At 58.5% G+C, this 19691-nt stretch overlaps 1 protein-coding gene across 1 annotated transcript in view; it reads right to left on the minus strand.

Moving 5' to 3' along the window:
- Positions 1 to 1446, minus strand: part of BACE2 (beta-secretase 2) — a 71482-nt gene extending 70036 nt beyond the window's left edge. Inside the window, exon 1 of the mRNA XM_016121761.2 lies at positions 1132 to 1446. Within this exon, the coding sequence (XP_015977247.2) occupies positions 1132 to 1431 (300 nt within the window). The 5' untranslated portion in view covers positions 1432 to 1446. The remainder of the gene's footprint in view (positions 1 to 1131) is intronic.
- Between the last annotated feature and the right edge of the window lie 18245 nt (positions 1447 to 19691).

The raw sequence follows: 19691 nt of genomic DNA on the forward strand, positions 1-19691 counted from the left end.
TTTTTATTTTTTTTAAAACTAATTAAACTAGTATAGAAGTTATTCAGTAGAGTTTCTTTTTTTTTTTTTTTAAAAAGAATTAGCATGGCATGTCTTTCCTCTTAAGAAAGTCTTGAATAATTTAATTAGAATTACACCAAAGTCATGAGTCTGTTCTATTTATGGGGGAACCAGAGCTGAATTAAAACCCAAATGACAATGTAAAAATAAAGTATCTGCAGACCGTGCATTCAACTGATAAGAAAAACCCGACTGCAGATCACGCTGAGATGAGGGAGTCCGGAAAGAGGGCTGCGGCGGGCCAGACCCACTTCTGGGATTTTGTTTTTCTTAAGGTTATCGAGCCTGGGGACATTTCTTTCTTGCTACCCCCCCCCAAAAAAAAGTGCTAGTAAATGAAAATCATACTAAGAGACAAAGAAAGCGGTTTGATTTTATTTTGCATTGGGGGACCACTCGGTGCGCGGGGGCCTCGCTCCGGCCGTCTGTCCGCCCAGCGGCTGTACCGCAGAAAATAGTTTTCACGCACACACGTGTTCAGACATTTCCCTCGGCGCAGAGGGGCTGGGCGGCTGGCCCGGCCGGCAGCGAGCCGACTAGCTCCGTCCGTCCCGAGAGGACAGCGGCCCCCTCCCCGGGCAGCTCGCCCTCGGCCGGGCTCACGCGCATCCCCGGCGCAGGGAGCCAGGCCACCAGCCGGTCGGCGATGAGACAGCAGGGGGGCGGGGAGGGGGCGAAGGGAGAGCCGGAGCACCGGGGGACTCCCGGGGCACAGGAGCCGCGCGCCCACGGCCCAGCGCGCCGTCTCCGGAAGGAGGTGTCTCCCGCCCGCCACACGGAAAGCCCCCCGAGAGGCAAGTTACAGGTCCCCTGTCGCTGCCCCGCCGCACGGAGCGGGGAGCAAACAAGTTGTGAAGCATGTGCACCCCTACAGCCCCGAGCTGGCCCCGAGGCAGGGCGGCCGCCGCCCCGCGCCGCGAGCGCCCGCTCCCGGCCCAGCGCAGCGCTTTGCGTCGCTCCCCCCAAACCTGCTTTGGGGGCGCGCTAAACCGTGCGGAGGCGCCGCCGGCGCTGCCCCACGCCCGCGGCTGCCGCCGGCGACGGAGGACGAGCGGGCGCCCACGCACCTACCTTCTGCGGGGGGGTCCCGATCAGCACCTCCAGGTAGTAGCCGCGGCCCGAGTCCCCCTGCAGGTTGTCCACCATGGCCAAGAAGTTGGCGGCGCCCGCGGCGGGCTCCAGCGCGAACGCCAGGCCGTCGGCGCGGGGCTCGGCGGGGGGCCCGGGCCCGGGGGTGGGCGCAGCCCCGCGGCCAGTGGCCGCGGCCACGCGCAGGGGCAGCGTGAAGGGCGCCGAGGCCAGCGCGGCGGCGGCGCACAGCAGCCCCTGGGCCAGCAGCGGCGGCAGCAGCGCGCGGGCCAGCGCGCCCATGCCGGTGGCGGCGCCCGCGGCGCGCGCCCGGCCCGCCCCGTGCCTGTTCCCGTCCGGCGGGCGGCGGCGGCGGCGGTCGCCCGGCTGCGCGGGCGCGGGGCTGCGGGGTCCGGGGGCTGGGAGGGGTCGCACGGGCCGGCGGCGGGCGGCGGGCGGCTCGGGGGAGGGACGGAGGCGCCGGAGCCGCCCGGGCGCGCGCCGCCAAGTTGAGCAAGTTGCCCGCCGCTGCCCCCCCTGGCGGGCGACGGCCGCCCCGCAAGGCCCGGCCCCTCCCCCGCGGCCGAGCGCAGAGCGGGGCGCGCGGGCCGCCCCGGGCCGCGCCCGCCCGCCCTGCACCCCCTCGCGGGCCCGGGGCCGCGCCTCTTCCCCGAGTCCCGCGTTTCCTCGGAGCGCGCCCGGCCGGCCGCGGCCAACGGATGTGACGAGGCGCATCTGATACCAGGGGGGAAAGTTTCGGGAACCCTTAAAGGGAAAGCGGGGGCCCGAACTGCCCCCATCGCGCGCGCGAGGGGCCCCGCCGGCGTCCTCTGGCCCCGCCGCGGCGGGGGCTGCCGGGGGCGACTCGGGGGTCGGGGAGGCGGGCAGGGGGTCCGCACAGCCGCGAGCAGCGCCCGGCGTCAGCGAGCCTGCGCCGCCCCTCGCCAGCGCCTCGCTGCCGCTCGGGGCGCCGCCCCCAATCCCCCCCCACGACCCCCTCCCCGGCCCTTCTTGGGCCTCCCGGCGATCTTGAAGAGGTCTGAGGAGGCGGGCGGGCGAGCGCGCGGGAGCTGCGGGGACTTCTCCGTAGGAATCCGGGCGTGGGGGGGCGGCGGGGGGCGTGGCTGCGGTCGCGGCGGCCGGAGCCCCGGTTCCCCCCCAGCGCCCGCACTGCACGCACCGTGCGGCCGGCAGCCGCTCGCTCACCGCCTGGCGAGTTGCGGTCACCCTTCCAATTCAGGAGTCCCGGGGCTGCGCGGCCGCACCCTCGGCTCGCGTCCCGCACCCACCAAGCCAGGTCTAGGCGGAGGCTGATCTAAGGACTACTCGCTCAGCGGACGACGAGCAGGACCGCGGAAATGCGCTCAGTGACTCCGGCAATGAGAGTTAATTTATTTTAGGTTCTAAACGCGGGGAGAACTATTACACAAGCTAAGTCCATCGATTTTTACTGAAACAAGGAGTAGAAGCACCTTTCTACCTCGTCCAGCTGAATTGTTGGCTGTCTCAAAAAAACAAAACAAAACAAAACAAAAAAAACCGTCTTCAAGCAGGAGGGAGGCTGTTCGCGCCTCACTGTAATTTCCAGCCACTTCTGCTTGAGATTTGATTTTTATCCCTTATGTCAGAGAGCGTCAGCTGTATTGATTTTGAGATGACTTTAACTATAAATCACATTTTCCCCAAACTGTATCACGAATTTCACAAACCCCCGGTCACACAAAGAAGGGCCTCGTTGGGTCCCTTGAGAGGACGTAGACGGAGACCGGCCGTAAATCTGCATAGTTACTCCGGAGCCACGTGTTCCTATAGCCACATTTCAAAACCAAGGTTGCAGGGGAAGTGTAACTTACAAAAATAAAATTGTTTATCCTCCTCGGTGTCCAGTCTTGGGTCCCAAAAGCCATCCAGACAGCTCTAGGAAGAATGTAACCTCATCGAAAGCAATGGAGTGTATTAAGGACCTTGACAAGGGACAAAGGGACTCCGAGGCGGAGGAGTTCGACGCCGGAGACGTCCGCTTTCTCTAATAATTAAAAACCACAAGGGACGTTTTAGAAAACCAAGTCTCATTAAGGTTTGTCCTTCACGAAACTCCCGGCTCCATCTAGTGTGAGTCCGTGGGAGGTTTCTTTTGAAGGGGGTGGGTCTGGTTTGCGGGGAGGCTGGAGCGTGATGGTCTAGTCGCAGGCGAGCCTGTGTGGTTTTAATGGATGGCAGAGTTGCCTCATCGGAAAACGAGGCCCACGCAAGCGACTTGACAGACAGCCCCTGGTGGCTGGCCCTGGGTGGGCTCCGTCTTTCTCAGTGTCTCAGGGTTCCTGATTCCTACTCGGACGGAGTCTTGCCATGGCGCCGGCAGGACCTGGGAAGCAATTCGACCGTCCAGGTGTTTTCATGGCAATCACATGTGGCCGCCCTCGCGTGGGACACCAGTTTTCCTTTATGTCATTCTCGAGGCGCTTCTGTGAGGAAGAGGCCACGTCCCATAGTCTTGGCGGGCAATGCAGGGGGGAGGGAGAGAGGGTGAACTCCTCACTCCCAGACGGCACCGCATGTGCTCTTCAGACTGGCCCATCCTCCCTCACTGTACCCATAGCCCCCCTCCCCCATCCTCCCCCTCACCCCTCTTCTCTCCCTCCCCCACCCCCGCCCCTCGCTCCTGCCCCTGCGGGTGCCGGGTCCCCGTGTTCAGCCACATACTTCCTTGGTTCACTCTGGGAGACCTAAACCCCGCAGTAACATGGGCCGGCTCCCCTCGCGAGCTCAGCATCCACACGTTCCGGAAGGTGAGGAGGGGTCTTACTTCCAGCCGAAGGAACCAGCCGGGGCTTTCCCCCAGGCGTCCATGGCATGTGGCCTGAGACCCTATCCTCACTGTGTCTGCTGGTGGCCGCTGGCTCCAGCCGCCAGCTCTGACTTCCTGTGGCACCAGCAGCTCTCGGACTTGTGTTCCCAGGAACCCTTTATACTCAACAGTCTGGGATCCCAAAGAGCCTTGGTTCATGAGGACCATAGCTATTCATAGTTATTATGTATTGGAAATAAAACAGAAATTTTAACACCATGTAACAATTCATTAAAAAAAAAAAGGCAATGAACCCATTACACAGCATAAATAACATTTTAATGAAAACTGTATTTTCCCCAAAAGTTAGTGAGAAGAATGCCATTATTTCACATTTTTGCAGATCTCTATCTGGCTTAATACAAGGGAGCTGGATTCTCATATCTGCTTCTGCATTCAGTCTGATAGGAAGCCTCTAGAAAATCCTCCCCAACAGGCAGGAGAGAATGAGCATGGAGAGGGTATTATCTCAAAGACGGTTCTAGGCTGAGAGCCCCTTGGAGAACTGCTCCTCTGTACTGTGGTTCTTGGGTTTCTGCCTTCGTATCTTAAGTTATCGTCAGGGTATCGTGATTCCCGTGTCTCGGGCGCTGTGGCAATAACTGAGAGACAAAGGCAAGAGACAGCGGGCGCTTCAGTTTGCAGAGGAAAGGAGCCCGGGTTTGGCCACCCACCCCTCAGACACTGCGCCTTTAGGGCCATTGGTCTGTAAGCTGGTTTTTAAGAAACAAAAGACTCAGAAAGGTCCTCTGACCCTCCCCTCTTTCCTGCCCAAGAGATTCTGAGAGAACAACCTGCTCCAGGAAGGGGACCTTAGCGAATAGCCTCAGCATTAGACAGGAAGCGCCTGTGGGCACCCCCACACTGGCGCCCCATGTCCCACTGTTTCTGGGTGGCCGAGCGAGAATGTCCCTGCCTTGTGTGTTCCACACCCTGTAAATTGCTCATTCTCGCTTCTGAAGTCTAAGACCCCTTTTGCCACGTCTTCTCTCCTTTGTTCAAAAAATGTCATATATATAATGTCATACATATATGTATACCCAATGTCGCCTGCCGCACTGTCTTGGGGATTCTATGCTTACGTGAATTCCCCATGCACGTGTATTAACGTTTGGTTTTCTCCTCTTAATCTGTCTCTGGTAATTGGATTACTAGACCAGCTAGAACTTAGAAGATGGGGAACGTAGTATTGTTTTCAACCCCCACAGACTAGATCAAGGGGACCCCCATCCCTGTCGAGACTCGGCCACCTGCAGCCCAGCAGAGCTCATCAGCCCTGCCACAGCTCCATTTCCTGCCTACCTCCTGGCTCCTTCTCTGACTTAAAGACGTGCTTCGAGCTCCTACATCTCTCTCTTTTAGCCTGTCTTGGTCCAGCCCTCTGCAGGTTATCGGCCCATATCTCCCTCCCCTTAAAGTCCACACTTCTAGAAAGTGCTGCCTGCATTCCTTATCTAAACCTCCCCCTCCTACGCTGGCTCCTCACCCTACAAAGCTCCCCCCAGGGGATATTCCATACTGGCTCCTCCACTTCTAGCGTTTTCCACCCTGGGGATGTGCCTGCCCCTTTCCCGGGAGGCCCCCTCTTCCACGGGTCTGGGGAGGCTCCAGAATTGCTCGGTTTAGAAGCTCCCCAGGAAAAACAGGAATTGGGGCCTAGGACAGATGAGATGCAGGTGTCGGGGTGAAGAGGTTGGGTGCCCTAGGGATCCCGACTTGATGTAGAAACCTCGGTGAGTATTGTCGAGGTCTTTCCTATTGAAAAGTCTCTACCTCGCTGTGTTGACTAACAACACCTAGAAACCACGAGCATCTCTCCTGCTCAAATCAGGGTTTCTAAACCCCGCTCCCCTCTAAGCTGGGGCTCCTGGAGAAGGAGCCTCGCAGGCATGCGGCAGACAGTCCACCAGGGGAGCCTGGAACATCTCCTGGTGCGGGAAAAGCAGGTACACCCTCAGGGCCTGAGGTCCAGAGCTGGGGCAGAGCCGGGATGGTTTAACCGGCATTAAAAACAGAGACCGCGATTGCTCAAAGACCTCCGTTATGCTTAAACCTGTTGGCTCATTACGTTCCTTTAAAAAGTGCGTTCATTACCTTTGAAGAATGTTAGGGAACCCAACTCATTTTTAAAGACTGGCAGAGAAAGGAAAAGAACTGAGCATTTATTCTCTCGACTTTCCTATGCAAACTATACCTCAGCGCAACCAAATAATTGATGAGGGGAACTTTCTCTTTATAGAATTCCTGCAGCTAGCACACGAAGAATGCATTGTGGAATTAGGGTACTTCCAGTCACACCCCGCGATGAGTTAAGGGATCTGGGCACTGAGCACACAGTCAGGGCTGACGACATCGCACACGAAAGGAGAGAGAGGACCCAACGTGAAGAGGGACGTCCACGCGAGTCTCCCGAAGCCTCTGCCCCAGGCCGCGGCTGGCGGCCGCGTCCTGGGGCCGACCCTGGCGTGCCGCCGGTTCTGCGAATATAGCTTTACTGAAACGCAGCCATACCCATTTGTTTAAGTAGTTGGAACAGAGACCTCATGTCCCTCTAAACCTAAATTATTCACTGTCTACCCTTTTACTGCCAAAGTTTGCCAACCCCTGCTCCAGATCACCCGAGTTCCAAGACCCTTATCAATCGATTGCGACCTAGAGACCCTTATTTGGAGTCTGATCTGAAGAAAACGAAGAAGTTAGTTATGAGGCCACGAGAGAAATCTGAACACTGGTTAGATGATGTTATGGGATTTTCCTTAATATTTTTAGATGTAATAATGGTATCGTGTGTGTGTGTGTGTGTGTGTGTGTGTGTGCACGTGCATACACACTTAAGAGTTTGTATCTAGTGGAGACACAGGCTACAATGTTTGTGAATGAAATGAGTCTCGTTTCAAAATAACATGGGTCGGTGGGGGACGTGGCAGGCATTGTTCTCGGTGAAACACGCAATGGCCCTGTTCGCAGGCGCCGTCAGCACGCCCACTTCACAGATAAGAAATCAGGGGCAGAGGTGATCCCTGCTGAGCGGTGGGAGTGGGCGTGAGACCTGACCCTTAGCTGAGTACATCTGGGGTTTGGGGGTGCTGCTCTCCCTGCTCAGTTCCAGGGCTTGGTCCAAATATAGCTGCATGAACAGCTCCCACGTCTCATCCCGGATACCGAGAGTCGCGGGTCAGGTTTCCATATTGATCCCCCTTCTGGAGTCTACATCATCATCGTCATCCGTATTAGTGCCGGGGAAGCAGCGTGGCCATGAGAAGTGGGCTGCTGGCCGCAGACAGCCTCGTCTGGCTGCACCGGCGTCTTCTGTGAAGTGCCGCGTGTATTCTGGTCGCCGCCTGGGAGGCTTCTTGCCTCCCGTTCCTGGCTGAAGTCTGCAGGAGGTGGGGGGTGGGGGGGGGCAGCAAGCAAGGGCGTCCGATCTGACAGGGGCCATTTGGAGAATGGACGGTGGGTTTATGAGTCTGTTGGGGGAACAAAGCAAGAGTGAAGGAGGGAAGGAGTGAAGGAGAAAACAAGGAGGAAGGGGCAGGAGGAAATGCAGGCCGGCCGGGTGGGGGTGAGGGGGCGGGGCGCGATGGGGTGGGGAGGAGCTGGGAAGCCGCTTCCGCATAGCCCCTCCCTCGGGATTCCTGTGCTCCGCGGGGGTTCAGAACCCTGGCGGGCCCAGTTTCAGTCCGACCCGTTTGATCTCCCCCTGGAGAGGGAAGCAGTGTGAGCCCCCAAACCAACCCCCCATCAAGCTCAGGGCACAGAACCCCCCCTCTCCCGAGCTCAGGGTGCAGAGGCTCCTAGTGGATCTTCCTGCCGGGGGCTGGTGGGTGCGCGGGGGAAGCAAGGGACCTCACGGGACAGGTGACCGGGCAGGGCCCTGTCTGTGTGCAGAGCAGACAGCCTGGCACTTGACCTTCGGCCGCCCACCATGGGCGGCCTGCTGCGAGGTGAGACGTCTGGTCCGGCAGGGCCCCCGGCCGGCAGCTGGGACCTGGAACCCTCGTGCGCACCGCGGAGGAGGCCATAAAGAAGGGGGGAGGAGGGCTCCGGGCAGCGGCGGGACGCCCGGGCTTGCCGGCCCCGACCCCTGCGTGGGCTCCTCCAGCCTTCCCTTTGACCCCTCACAGACACTCTGAATGTCCCCCAGCAGAGAGGCCGGGGTATGCGTGGGCAAGCCTGTGGTTGTGGGCCCCGAGCACGCACAAAACACCCCAGGGAGCCCTCCGGAGCAGCATGCACGGTGACCTGCAGCCTCGGCCGCTTACACAAGGCCCGTGGCCCCCACACCTGGCTCAAAAGGGCGGCCACCCCCTGCCTGCTGGTTCTTAGCCCTGCGCCCTGCCCCATGCTGCCCCTGCACCAGCCCCAGGGGGAAGCACATCGGCTGACCCTGCCCCCCAGTTCCACTGGAGACTCTCTCCCAAAGGCCTCCACTAAACTCGTTGCAGGGAGAGCCCACCCTAGCTACCAAATTCGTCAGCCTTGGCTTTTACCTGCAAACACGTGCAGACAAGGAGAGGGTCTCAGACTCTCCGGGACCGCCGGCAGCTCACGGAGGCCCCCTGAGCGGGGCGGGCGTGGGGAACGTCACATAGAGTCCTAGAATTCCCCCCCCCCTCAGGAAAATTTCAGAAGCTACTAAATTAAGGAAATAAGAACTTTTTTTTCTTTTTTCTTTTTTCTTTTTTTTTTTGGTGAAAAAAAAAGTGAGCAATTGGAGCTCAAGAAAGAATTCTTGGAGATAGAAAACATCATTTCTCAGGTTGAAAGGAAAACTCACGAAGGCAGCGAGTGGCAGCAGGGACAGAGCTAAGATCCGACGCCACGAATTCGGCTCCCCGTAATTCAAGGCAGAGTCGCAACCCCGGGGCAGAGGCGAAGAGGTGGGAACTTTCTATTTATGACGGAGAGGAATCGGATCTTTTTTTCCTCTCATAGGCTCAAGGAAGGGAGGGTGGTGCGGAAATGGGGGAGATGAAGCAACAATCAAAGAAACAAAAGTTTTCCTTGAGCTGAAGACATGGGGTCGAAAACGCTCCCCCAACGCTGGGGGCAGTTCTGTGAAAGGGCACTTCAGAATTCTGAGGACAAAGAGAAAGAACTGTTATAACGTGTGTCCGGCTGGCAAGGGCTCGTCTCCCGAAGACTCTGCGGCAGAAGACAGTAGAGCGACCCACCGTGGGCAAAAAGAGTTAGTCCCCAAGTTCTGTCTTTCCTGCGGGAGCGAATACAGCGCAGCGTCCAGAAACGTGCCGTTTCTGCGGCAGATGCTGCTCGCGGAACATGCCAACCGAATGGAAACGAAGCGCATCAGAAGGAGGGATTTAAGGGAAGGGAGGTGCAGCGCGTGAGAAACAGCACCGGGGAGGATGAAACTCAGACTCGAACCCGAACGGCTGTCGCTGTCGTGCAAAGAAAGGCTCAGCGCGGCTGGCAAGGAAGGGTTCCCGCGCGGAGGTCGTTAGGTAGGGCGTGAGCGACGGGGGGTGCAAAGCAACAGGCGCCCCGCCTGGAGACCACCCAAAGAACCCCCATTGGTGGTAGAATTGTGGGTACGCACATGCGCACTGGGCAGTTACATAGCAGCCAGCTGTCAGTCAAAATGCCCTCACTTGCCAGTCACCTAGGAATGCGTGTGGAACCGACCACGGCGGCCCGAACAAGAGACAGACGTTCCCACGTCTGGGCCCTTGCCCTTCTGGACGACTCCTCCTCCTCCTCCTCCTCCTCCTCCTCCTCCTCCTCCTCCTCCTCCTCCTCCTCCTCTTCTTCTTCTTCTTCTTCTTCTTCTTCTTCTTCTTCTTCTTCTTCTTTTTTGTGTGTGGCCTTTTTGTGATAGTTACAGTGCTGAGAACATGTGCCGCCTTGGGGCATTCTTTGTCTTTCTAAAACATACTTTTAATGGAACTATTACCTCCGAGTGACCCGTGATTCTTCACTGCCATTTGAGGTGGAGCAGAAGGGAAATGCCAGCTACACGTCTGTGGTCTGTGCCGCCACGATTCCTCTCCCTCCCCCCTACTTTTGGGGCGACACTAAAGTTGCCCCAACGATGACAGTTTGATGCAAAAAAAAAAAAAAATCACATAACAACCGAGAACCAGAATTCCAGACTGTTTCAGCAGGCTCTTTCAGTTGGGGGAGGGGCAGGGTGCGGGTGGGGAGGGGGCCGCCTGGGTGAGGGCGGGGCTGCATCCGGGTGACAGGGGAGGGGGAGTGGGGGGAGGCTGGCTTGGAGAAGATCCTTCTGCTGCTTCCCGCCTCAGCTTTCCCGTCTGTAGCATGGGAGACCAAGCACACCTCGCCGGCTGCTGTGAAATTAAGGCCTTACATGGAGCTGGCACATCGGGGCTCAACAGGAACCGGCTATAATTTCAGCAAATAACAGTCGTTATTACTGATGATGACGGGAAAGTATGGGTTCAACGGCATTTAATTGTTTTCTAATTTAAAAGCCCAGGACTTCAGTTATGGCGTCATAACGATGTCCTGGGAACCCCTTCTGTGCATCATTCTGGGTGTGGAGTGCCAGCCCTGCTCGTCCAGCAAAAAGCCTGTGTCCATGGAGTCCTGTGTCCTGTGTCCTGAGTGACCCACCTCCCTCAGGCCTGGAGGAGGTGGGACAGTCCCCTAGAGAGCTTTGCAAGTGGAGCCCGCTGACCTTCAGCTCAGTTTGGCTTGCAGGGTGGAGTTTGTTTGCTTTTTTTTCCGAGGCTGGGGCTTCTCCCCCTTGGGAAGGTCACCTCGTGAAAATTCTCCCTTGGGGTGACGAGCAGGACGCAGACCTGTGCACAGGGGGTGATGGTACGGTTAGTTTTGACATCTCAGGCACAGGAAGTGAATCACAAGCAAAGGCCCTGGTGCTCCCTCCAGTCGTCAGGACGGGGACGACGTCCCCAGCGGCCCCTCCCACGGTCCCCGGTACTGCGTGCTCTTACCTGGGCCATCCTCCCTTAGCATCCCTTGGAACAGTGGGGCTTTTGGTCCTGGAGGGCAACCCGGCAAGGTCAGCACCTGTCTTTGGGACTTCCTGGGGGTGGGGAGGATCGAAGGAAGAGGACTTCTGGTAGAAATTTATCTTTTAGGGAAGTGTGTTTACAGCCAGACAATCACCGTTGTAACTGTTTCTGTTTACCAGCCGCCATACGCCAGCCTCTTACACACTGTATCTCATTTCAGCAGACACTGTCCTCCGCAATCCACATGTGCGGCAGCTGAGACCCAGCATCGTGAGGGACCTCGCCCCACAGCGCGGGGAGGTGGGGGGGGGGGCGAGCGGGGAGGAGATGCCAGAGCCCAGGCCCTGTGTTGCTGAGCCAGCATGCAGCTCAGGAAGATTTGGAGGGCGACGGGATCCTGCAGGCGTTGGCTTCACCGGTGTTTTTATTCATTTGGTTTTGACAGACAGAGCTCCCGTGCGTCCTTGCTTTGTGAGAACAGCCCCGCTGCCCCCGTGACCGGGCAGCGTGAGTCCCCGGGCGCTGGCCGTGGTCCGTTCGCGAGCGTGGTGACTGGGTGGCGAACTTGCCCTCCTTTCTGCTCGGGAGTGCGGAGGCCGCAGTGTTCTCGTTTTTTGAATGCTTTGTGATACCTTCGGGCTGCGGCAGGCTGCACTCTAAAAGCTCAAGGCTAAAAAAAGTAAGCTTATGTCCTCGACGCCCCGCTGTTACCACATTGGACATAAACTTGGCGGAGTCCCTTGATGGAAACTAAGTGTGAACGCTGGGATGAGCTTCCACAGCCCGGGGAAGGACGGTCAAGGGCGCGACAATAACCTCGGGCTCGGAGCCCGGGATGGATGGGGTCCGTGAGGCCTGGGCAGCATCTGCTCGGAGGCTGACCGCTGCCCTCCCTCCGCAGGCCCCGCCCCTGCTCCTCCCGTTCTCTCCACCCCTTAGTGTCGCTGGCTGCAGTCCTCAGCCCCGCCTGTGCCCCACGGGGTCTCCCCGGGGCCGGGCTTGTCAGCGCAGAGTGCCCGCTCAGCCCCTCCTCAGCTCCTGCCTGTAGCCTCTGCCTCCTTCGCCATCCTCTGGGATTTCTAATAGGAATCTCAGGTTCGACATGACCAAAATGGAACTTCTGCCCCTTTGCCCCCTGCCCCGCCCTGACCGACTCTCTCCCTGCCATCTCCCTCACCGCAGTTAATACCCCACTCATCCGTGTGCAGACCACAAATTCGGGGGGCCGCCCTTGACTCCCATTTCCGTCACGCCCCGCATCCAATCGACAGGCATCGTACTGGCCCTACCTTCAAAATTTACCAGAAACCGACCACCAATTTCTTACTCCTTCGTGGCCACCTTGTCCGAGCCTCCGAGCCGCCACCATCTCCCACCTGCCCTGGCCTCCAGGTGGGGTCCCCTTGCTTCCTGCAGACCTAGAGGTTTCCTCTGTCTGCTTCCAGCCACAACGGCCGCCCTCCCGCCCACCTGGCCCCCGCACTCCCTGACCCTTACCTGCCCTGCCGTTTTGTCTCCCAACCCCCCCTCCTTCCTGCCCTCCCTCCCAGCTTTCTTTCTCTTTCTTTCCCTCCAGAGTGCTTGCCGCTTTAAGACAGACCACATACATGACTCACTCCCTCCGTTCACCGTTCACTGCCTCTCTCCTGCACGCCTCCCTCCCACGGCCCGCGAACTCCACGTGGGCGGAGGTCCTTTCCTGCTGCTTGTCCATGAATCCCAAATGCCTGGAGCGGAGGTTGGCACGCTCCAGGGCCTCGGCGCCCATTTGTCGAATGAATGAAGGAAGGAAGGGATTGCAGGCACCCCAAGATTGCCCACTGGACCCCTCTTCTTTCCCAGAGTCCAGCATGGGTAGCCCTTTAGAGTCCCCTCGGCTGCTGTGGTCGCTGCCACCGCAGGCTGCTCTCGCTGCGCTGCTGGGGTCAACTCAGCCCCGCCGGCCCCGCCAGAGCCCAGAGATGCTGCTCTGGTGAGTGGGGGGCTGCATCCATCCTAGCCGGGCGGAACTGGCCATTAAGCTGTGAAAATGGTGGTGCCTTGGGTCCAACACGAGACACGGAGACAAGGAAAGGCGGGAGGGGCCGGCCGAGGACTCTGAATGGATGTTAACAAGACTATCCTAGTAAATAAAACGCTAACAATAGTTCTGTAGGGCTTTATGTCATTTTTAAGTGTGCAAGCACTGAAACTTCTAATTTTGGGCAAAAGATTGATGATATAAGTGTCCGTCGTTTTCGTCACTAAACATGTTTTCCTACACTCATGAGAATTCCAGTTGATTCGCAGTTCACATGCGTGTCGAACACTGTTCTCAGGGACGTTCCTTTTAAATCCATTTATTTCACATATTTTATGCCTATTTTCTATATTATATATGTTTTGTGTTAAAATGGCTGAAAAGCCATGGTCTTTTGGAGTTAAGATACATGAACTCTGAGAATACTGTTTTTCTGAGCGGATGTGGGTATGGAGATTCGGGGTAAATGGTTTTCCATCGTATTTCCAGCCAAAGGGCACAGAGGGACAGATGCTCGATTTGGCCCCAGCTCTGAGCTGGGAGCGTCTGCTCTGAAGGGCACAGGAAAAACAGTACCCTCCGGTCGGGTCCCTCCGAGGTCTGGTCTTAACCACACATAGCCTGGCTGTATCCTCTTCTCTCCCTCCCTCCCTTCCCCCCTCCTTCCCTCCCTCCCTCCCTCCCTCCCTCCCTCCCTCCCTCCTCCTTCCTTCCTTCCTTCCTTCCTTCCATCCTTCCTTCCTTCCTTCCTCCCTCCCTTCCCCCCTCCCTCCTTCCTTCCCTCCCTCCCTCCTTCCCCCCCTCCTTCCCTCCCTCCCTCCCTCCCTTCCTTCCTTCCTTCCTTCCTTCCTTCCTTCCTTCCTTCCTTCCTTCTTCCTTTCTCTTATTATTTTTGTTTAACTCCTTCGTTCTTTCCAAGGTCCCCTTTGGCTGCACGTCCCCCATCAGCCAGGCGCACCGACCCTCGCGAGATGGGTTTGTATTAGAGAGTATTTTGCAAAATGTAAAATCTCATGTGAACTCAAGGAAAGCATCCGCTGTGTTATACGTGTCTCTAGAAGGTGGGATGACTAGATAATTCCAGAGCCTGAGTGAAGTGTTTCCCTGCAGGAACTTTTTGTTGTTTGTTTGTTTTTTAAATTTATTTTTTTATGGTGACATTGATTAATGAAATCCAATAAGCTTCAGCTGTACACTTTAGCAGTAAAGCATATATACGTTTACACTGTGTGTTCACCTCCCATAGTTAGATTTCTTTCTGTCACCACAGATTTGACCCCCTTTACCCCGTCTCCCTCCTCCTCCCCGTCCCCGCTGGTAACCAGCAGTCTGTAGTCCATGTCCGTGAGTCTCTGTTTGTTTGTCCTGTTCACTTGCTGCTTTAGGGTTTATATCCCATGTGTAAGTGATAGCGTGTGATTTTCAGCTTAAGGTACCAGCCCTGCGCCTGGCCCAGGGCTGCCTGGAAGGGCTTCCCCCGCAGCGTTTTGGCCTAGAGCTTAGACTCAAGCCCTGAATCTTGGAATGCCGGGAGGCACTTGTGCGAGAAGAGCCAGCCAGGCCCTCTGGGGCTCAGCGACTTCTGCTCCTTTCCCGCCCCCCTGGACCAGACCAGGACTCAGCCCTGCGTCTGGTTGTGGAGGGCCATCTGGGGGCACACCTGTCCACAGGTCATGCCCGCTCTGCCCCTCCTCCTGCTTGAGAAGCATGACCAGCTCCTAATGCGCTGGGACTGGCCAGTCCCCAGCCACCTCTGCCCTCCGCCATCCCACATGCACACGCACGCACGCACATGGCACACACATGGCACGCACATGTGTATACACCACACACACACATGCACACACACCACACACATGTAAACAATACAAACACCGCACACGTATACCACACACACGCACACGCACACACCACACACTCCACGCACACACGCACACATGCCACACATACATGCACACACATCACACACACATACCACACACGTGTGCACACCATGCACACATGGACCCATGCATACCACACACACACCACGCATACCACACACACAGCACACACAGCACACACACAGCACACACACACGCACACGTACGAGCGGATGATCCGCGGATGTATTGTAAGCCAGAAGTCCCCCGGCATCTGCTCTCCGTGTTGGTAAGGTTCCCACACTCCGACTCGGGGCCGGCCCCTCTGGACCAGGAGGCGAGTCTGTTGGGCGGCTGGACGGGGGTGGGGGGGGGTGGGGGGGTGGACAGGCTGCGTGCCAGCAGAGGGCACCTTGGACCTCTGGGGTCTCGGTTTGGAACACCGGGCGCTTTTCTTGGGGAGGCGGCAGGGTCTCCCTGGAGACAGTAACCTAGGTGACAAGCTGTGCCATTTGCCCTGTGGCCGGGGCTTCAGGCGTGCCCCCCACTTATCTGCGGCCACTTCCAGCCCCACCCTCCAGATACCCCATTCCCGAAACAGCAGCTCTGCCACTGAGCTCGCGTGAAACGCCCTGCATGCAAGGAAAGCGAGCAGTGTTGATCCACGATGAAGCTGCCCACCCTGAGAATTTATAAACCCTGATCACAGGTCCTCTGCAGACGCCTCACGTCCCAGTCACGTGATCACGAGGGCCGCAGGGCGTCCGGTCCCGCGGCCCTCGCCGAGCACGCCACTTTCTCCATAGCGCGTGGGTTTGGTCTCGGGGCGGGAGGGGTTCGCCGGGTCTTGTCTGTGCTCCACGTTCAGAGTCACAGAAGCGGCTGAAAACCCCTCAAATGACCCGTTTAAAGCAGGGGCCCGTTTAAAGCAGGTGCATCTCGGGCAGTCACTTTTACGGCACATGCGCACATCCTCCAGGGGCCCCTGCTTCTGCAGATGGGGCCATCGGTCGCGGGGCCTTTGACGCTCTGGATGTGGCTGTCAGATCGGGTTGAGATAACTTTAGTCTCCGGCTGATGCTCCTCCCCTTGAGGCAAACTTTTATTTGTTCTTTGTTTCTGGCTAAAATATTTTGAAAACAAAACAAAACCACACCTCGTGTGCTGGTTAGGGTATGCTGGTCCGTGTGCCGCGCGCGTTCCTTCCAGCACCCCTCTTTGCTGCTGCCGCGAGTCCCGCTTCTGTCTCGCCGTGCTGGTGTGTGGCCCTCCACCAGGTGACCAGAGGGATTTCTGCGGTTTCCGGTCACGGTTTCCGGTCTTTGTTTGCAAGGATCAGCAGAGGAGGGAATTCCAGCAAGTGAGTAAATTCCCAGCAGCCAGGGGCCAAGGAGCCCGAGTTCCGGAGCAGAAAGCTGAGTCCAAGAAACCATGGTCTACACGTTCCACGAAGCCTCTTATCTCTTCCCTGCCAAACGGTGACTCACCCCGTCCTCACTAATGAGGGTGCACAGCTTTAGGGCTCAGGAGGCCCCCCACAGCCCCAGGCAGTGGACACACACCTGAGCTTCCCTTATCAACCACATGGGGAACAGCCTCTCCTCACCTGGAAGAGCCTTTTATAACCTGTCAGACTGTACTAGTCACAGAAGGCTGACACTTCTTAGTCATGCGAAGCCCTCGCTGGGCCGGTTACATCTGTGGGATAACCCTCCAGGGCAGCGTGGCCATGTGTGTGGCTCTCCTACAGCCATGGCTGTCTCGTGGTGCTTGGCTGGGCGGAGGTGATGGCCTGCAGGCTGGGCTGTGGCTCTAGGGCAGTGTCAGGAACGTAGGGGCCCCCCAGGGAGGCCTGCCCTCTGCCCCTGCAGGACGCCAGCGGCCCCCTCCGTGCCCCGGCTGCAGTCGGTGGGCTCCGTGTGAGCCTGCAATGCTTCCACTAGGGCCACCTTACAGACGATGAAGCCCCAGGGGCCCCAGCCAGTGTGCCGGGTGCTGGCCGGAGGCGCACGTGATCCCTGGCAGGAGGCTCCAGCTGCCCACTTCCTCTGTCCACCAGGGTCTTCTCCCTCTCATTGGTTTCCCCCATGGGGCTTTTAAAGAGACCCTTGGCTAGACTCCCCTGGGGGGCTGGAAGGGCCCCCACAGTCTGCACTGCTGGGGCGGAGCTGGCGTTAACTGGCTGCTCGGTGACCCCTGGTCTGGGCTGGGTGAATGTCTGGTGTTGCATTCCCAGCTGGGCGGAGCAGTGGGGACCTCCTTTACCTAGAAATCAAGCTTCTGGCTTTTGAACAAATATATTAGAGAAGAAGAAAAGAAGCCTTTCGCTCCTGAAATGCGGTAAGCAAGTTGGGTTTGAATGCCTCCATCGAACCTGCTCTAAGTGTCGAGTAAGAATTGTTAAGGGTTGAATTGCACCCCGCCTGCCCCTCCACCCCGACCCCAAGGCCTAACCCAGGGGACCTGGAAATCGCATCTGTGCGGGTGTGATTAGTTGACAGGAAGTCATCCTGGAGTGGGGTGGGCCCTAAACCAATATGGCCACCTCTTTAAAAAAGGGGGACATCCGGACAGAGATGAGCATACGGAGAATGTCGCAGGAGGGCAGAGATCGGGGTGACACATCTACAATACATCGACGGGGAAGGCCAGGGATTGCAGAAGCCCGAGAAGCTGGGGAGCAGGCTGGAGCGCGAGAGGAGCCAGCTGCAAGCCCGTCTGGGCTTCCACACTCCGGAGCCGTGAGACGGTGAATTCCGTTGTTTTCCCGACTCGGGGCTTTGTTACGGCGGACCTGGGGCGTTCAGATGCGAGGGGCGACGGGCTAGTCTTAGGCTCTCGTCCCTGCCCCCAGGGGGGCTGGGCAGTGTGAGAACCTGCGCTGCTTTGGGCAGGAGCTGCCTGACCATTGTCTCCGCTGAGGTCACCGGACACGCGGCCAGCAGTGTGCAGCATGCTCCTGCCCTCTGACCAACCCGAGGCCAGCGTCTGGGCGGGGCCGGGGCTCCTGGGCGGGGCCAGGTTCGTGGGCGGGGCCAGGGCTCCTGGGTGGGGTCTGGTCTCTGGGCGTGGCTAGGGCTCCTGGGCGGGGCCAGGGCTCCCGGGTGGGGTCTGGTTTCTGGGTGTGGCTAGGGATCCTGGGCGGGGCCAGGGCTCCCTGGTGCAGGGACAGGGAAGACCCCCGTGTGGCAGAGGCCGGATGCCGGATGCCGCGTGCTGGCTTCTGGTCCTGACCCTTCTGGGTCAGGGTGGAAAATCCCGCACGCCGGCAGGTCCAGATGGGCCTCTGAGCAAGATCTCTTCGGAAGAAAAAGTTCTGTGGTGGAAAAAATTTGCGCACAGTTGACCTTCCCCGGGCAATGCGACTTGCCTGGGTCGCACCGCCATCTGTCTGCCGGCCTGTCCTCCGGTCTCTCTCCTTCCATCCTGCTTGTCCCCGCAGAGGTCTGCTCTGGTGGGCGGAGGTGGCCCTGGACAGCCCCCGCTTCGGGCGGGAGGCCAGGCTTGTTTTTGAGACTCGCAGCTCTCTTTCCTCCCGGAGATGCCTGGGATACCAATTCCCCTTCTCCTGTCTCCAAATGAAGCCGCAGCCGACCATCCCCCCCCCCCCCCCCCCGTTCCTTTTTCCACACCGAGCACCACCTGCGTCTCAGGGGGCAGCGCCCTGGGGCTGACAGCAAGCTGTTTGGGAATCAGGTGGGTTTTTATCAACATAAATACCGAACTTATCCATGAAGGAAATGTTTGTGGTGACCAACAGTGAAGCCAAGGACAGGGGAGACTGTGCCTTCCTGGCGTTCTGTCCTGGACCAGCTGCCAACCTGGGCTTCGAGGTGGCTGGAGAAACCCTGCCCCGTCCCCAGCCCCCACGCTAGCCCCGACCTGGTGCGACCTGGTCGGCCAGGCAGACGCAGACGGAAGCAGGCAGAGGGCGGCTGTCTTGGAGTCACTGGAGTGGCGAGTGTGGCAGAACCTGGAGCACGGGCCCCTCCACATGTGTCCGTTGGTTTAAAGTAGCCAGAAAGAGCTCCCCCTGGGAGCCTCCCCCCACCCCCACACACAATCTGAAGGACAAACCAAGGAGATCTGGCCCTGGGCGCAGAGGATTCTGGGGGCTGTCTTCTGCCTGCCTCCCACAAGCAGAAGGGTGATGGGACCGGTCCTTTGCCCGGCTGGGGGATGAGGGATGAGACTCAGGCTGGCCGGCCTGGCGATGGGAAGCACGTGCTGGTGGGGCACGCGGACGGACCTGGAGCAGAGGCCTCGCTGCGGCTCCCGGCTCCGCGCTTGGACAGCGCGTGGCCTTGGGCAGGCTCCTGAACTCGAGCTTCGACGTGTCGCCTGTAACATGATCATCATAACGTCGGCCTGACGGTTGTATCCACCGTACACGGGGCACCTGGAGCAGGGGCAGCCCTAACACGTGTTTGTGAAATGAGTATCCGAGGCCAGCGGCAGAGAAGCGGCCACCCAGGAGGACCCGGTGACGAGAGGACAGAGGGGCTGGATTGCCCACGGCCACTGCCGGAGGGTGGCAGGGCCTAGGTGTGAACCCAGGTGAGTCTAATTCTCAAAGGACGGTCGGGGGACGCCAGGTAAATTTACCTGCGTCGCAGTATTTGCTCCCCGCCTGGTTCTCCCCGGGCACCGGGAGGGTGTATCACGAGACTCGCACGTGGACGCCTTCCCCTGCCCAACGCCTCTTCCAGGCCCTGCGCGAGAGCGCCGGCTGGAGCAGGAAGCCCAAAGCCCAACTGGCAAGAAGGTTGTTTTGGAAAACGCTCCGCGGTGTGGGCCGGCCAGGCTTTCTGTGCGTTTCCGCTGGTCCCTCGGCCTCGGGCCAGGGCTGGGTGGCAGATGGCCGCGATTTCTGCCGG

This window comes from Rousettus aegyptiacus, unplaced genomic scaffold, assembly GCF_014176215.1.
Source record: "Rousettus aegyptiacus isolate mRouAeg1 unplaced genomic scaffold, mRouAeg1.p scaffold_m13_p_4, whole genome shotgun sequence".
NCBI lineage: Eukaryota > Metazoa > Chordata > Mammalia > Chiroptera > Pteropodidae > Rousettus > Rousettus aegyptiacus.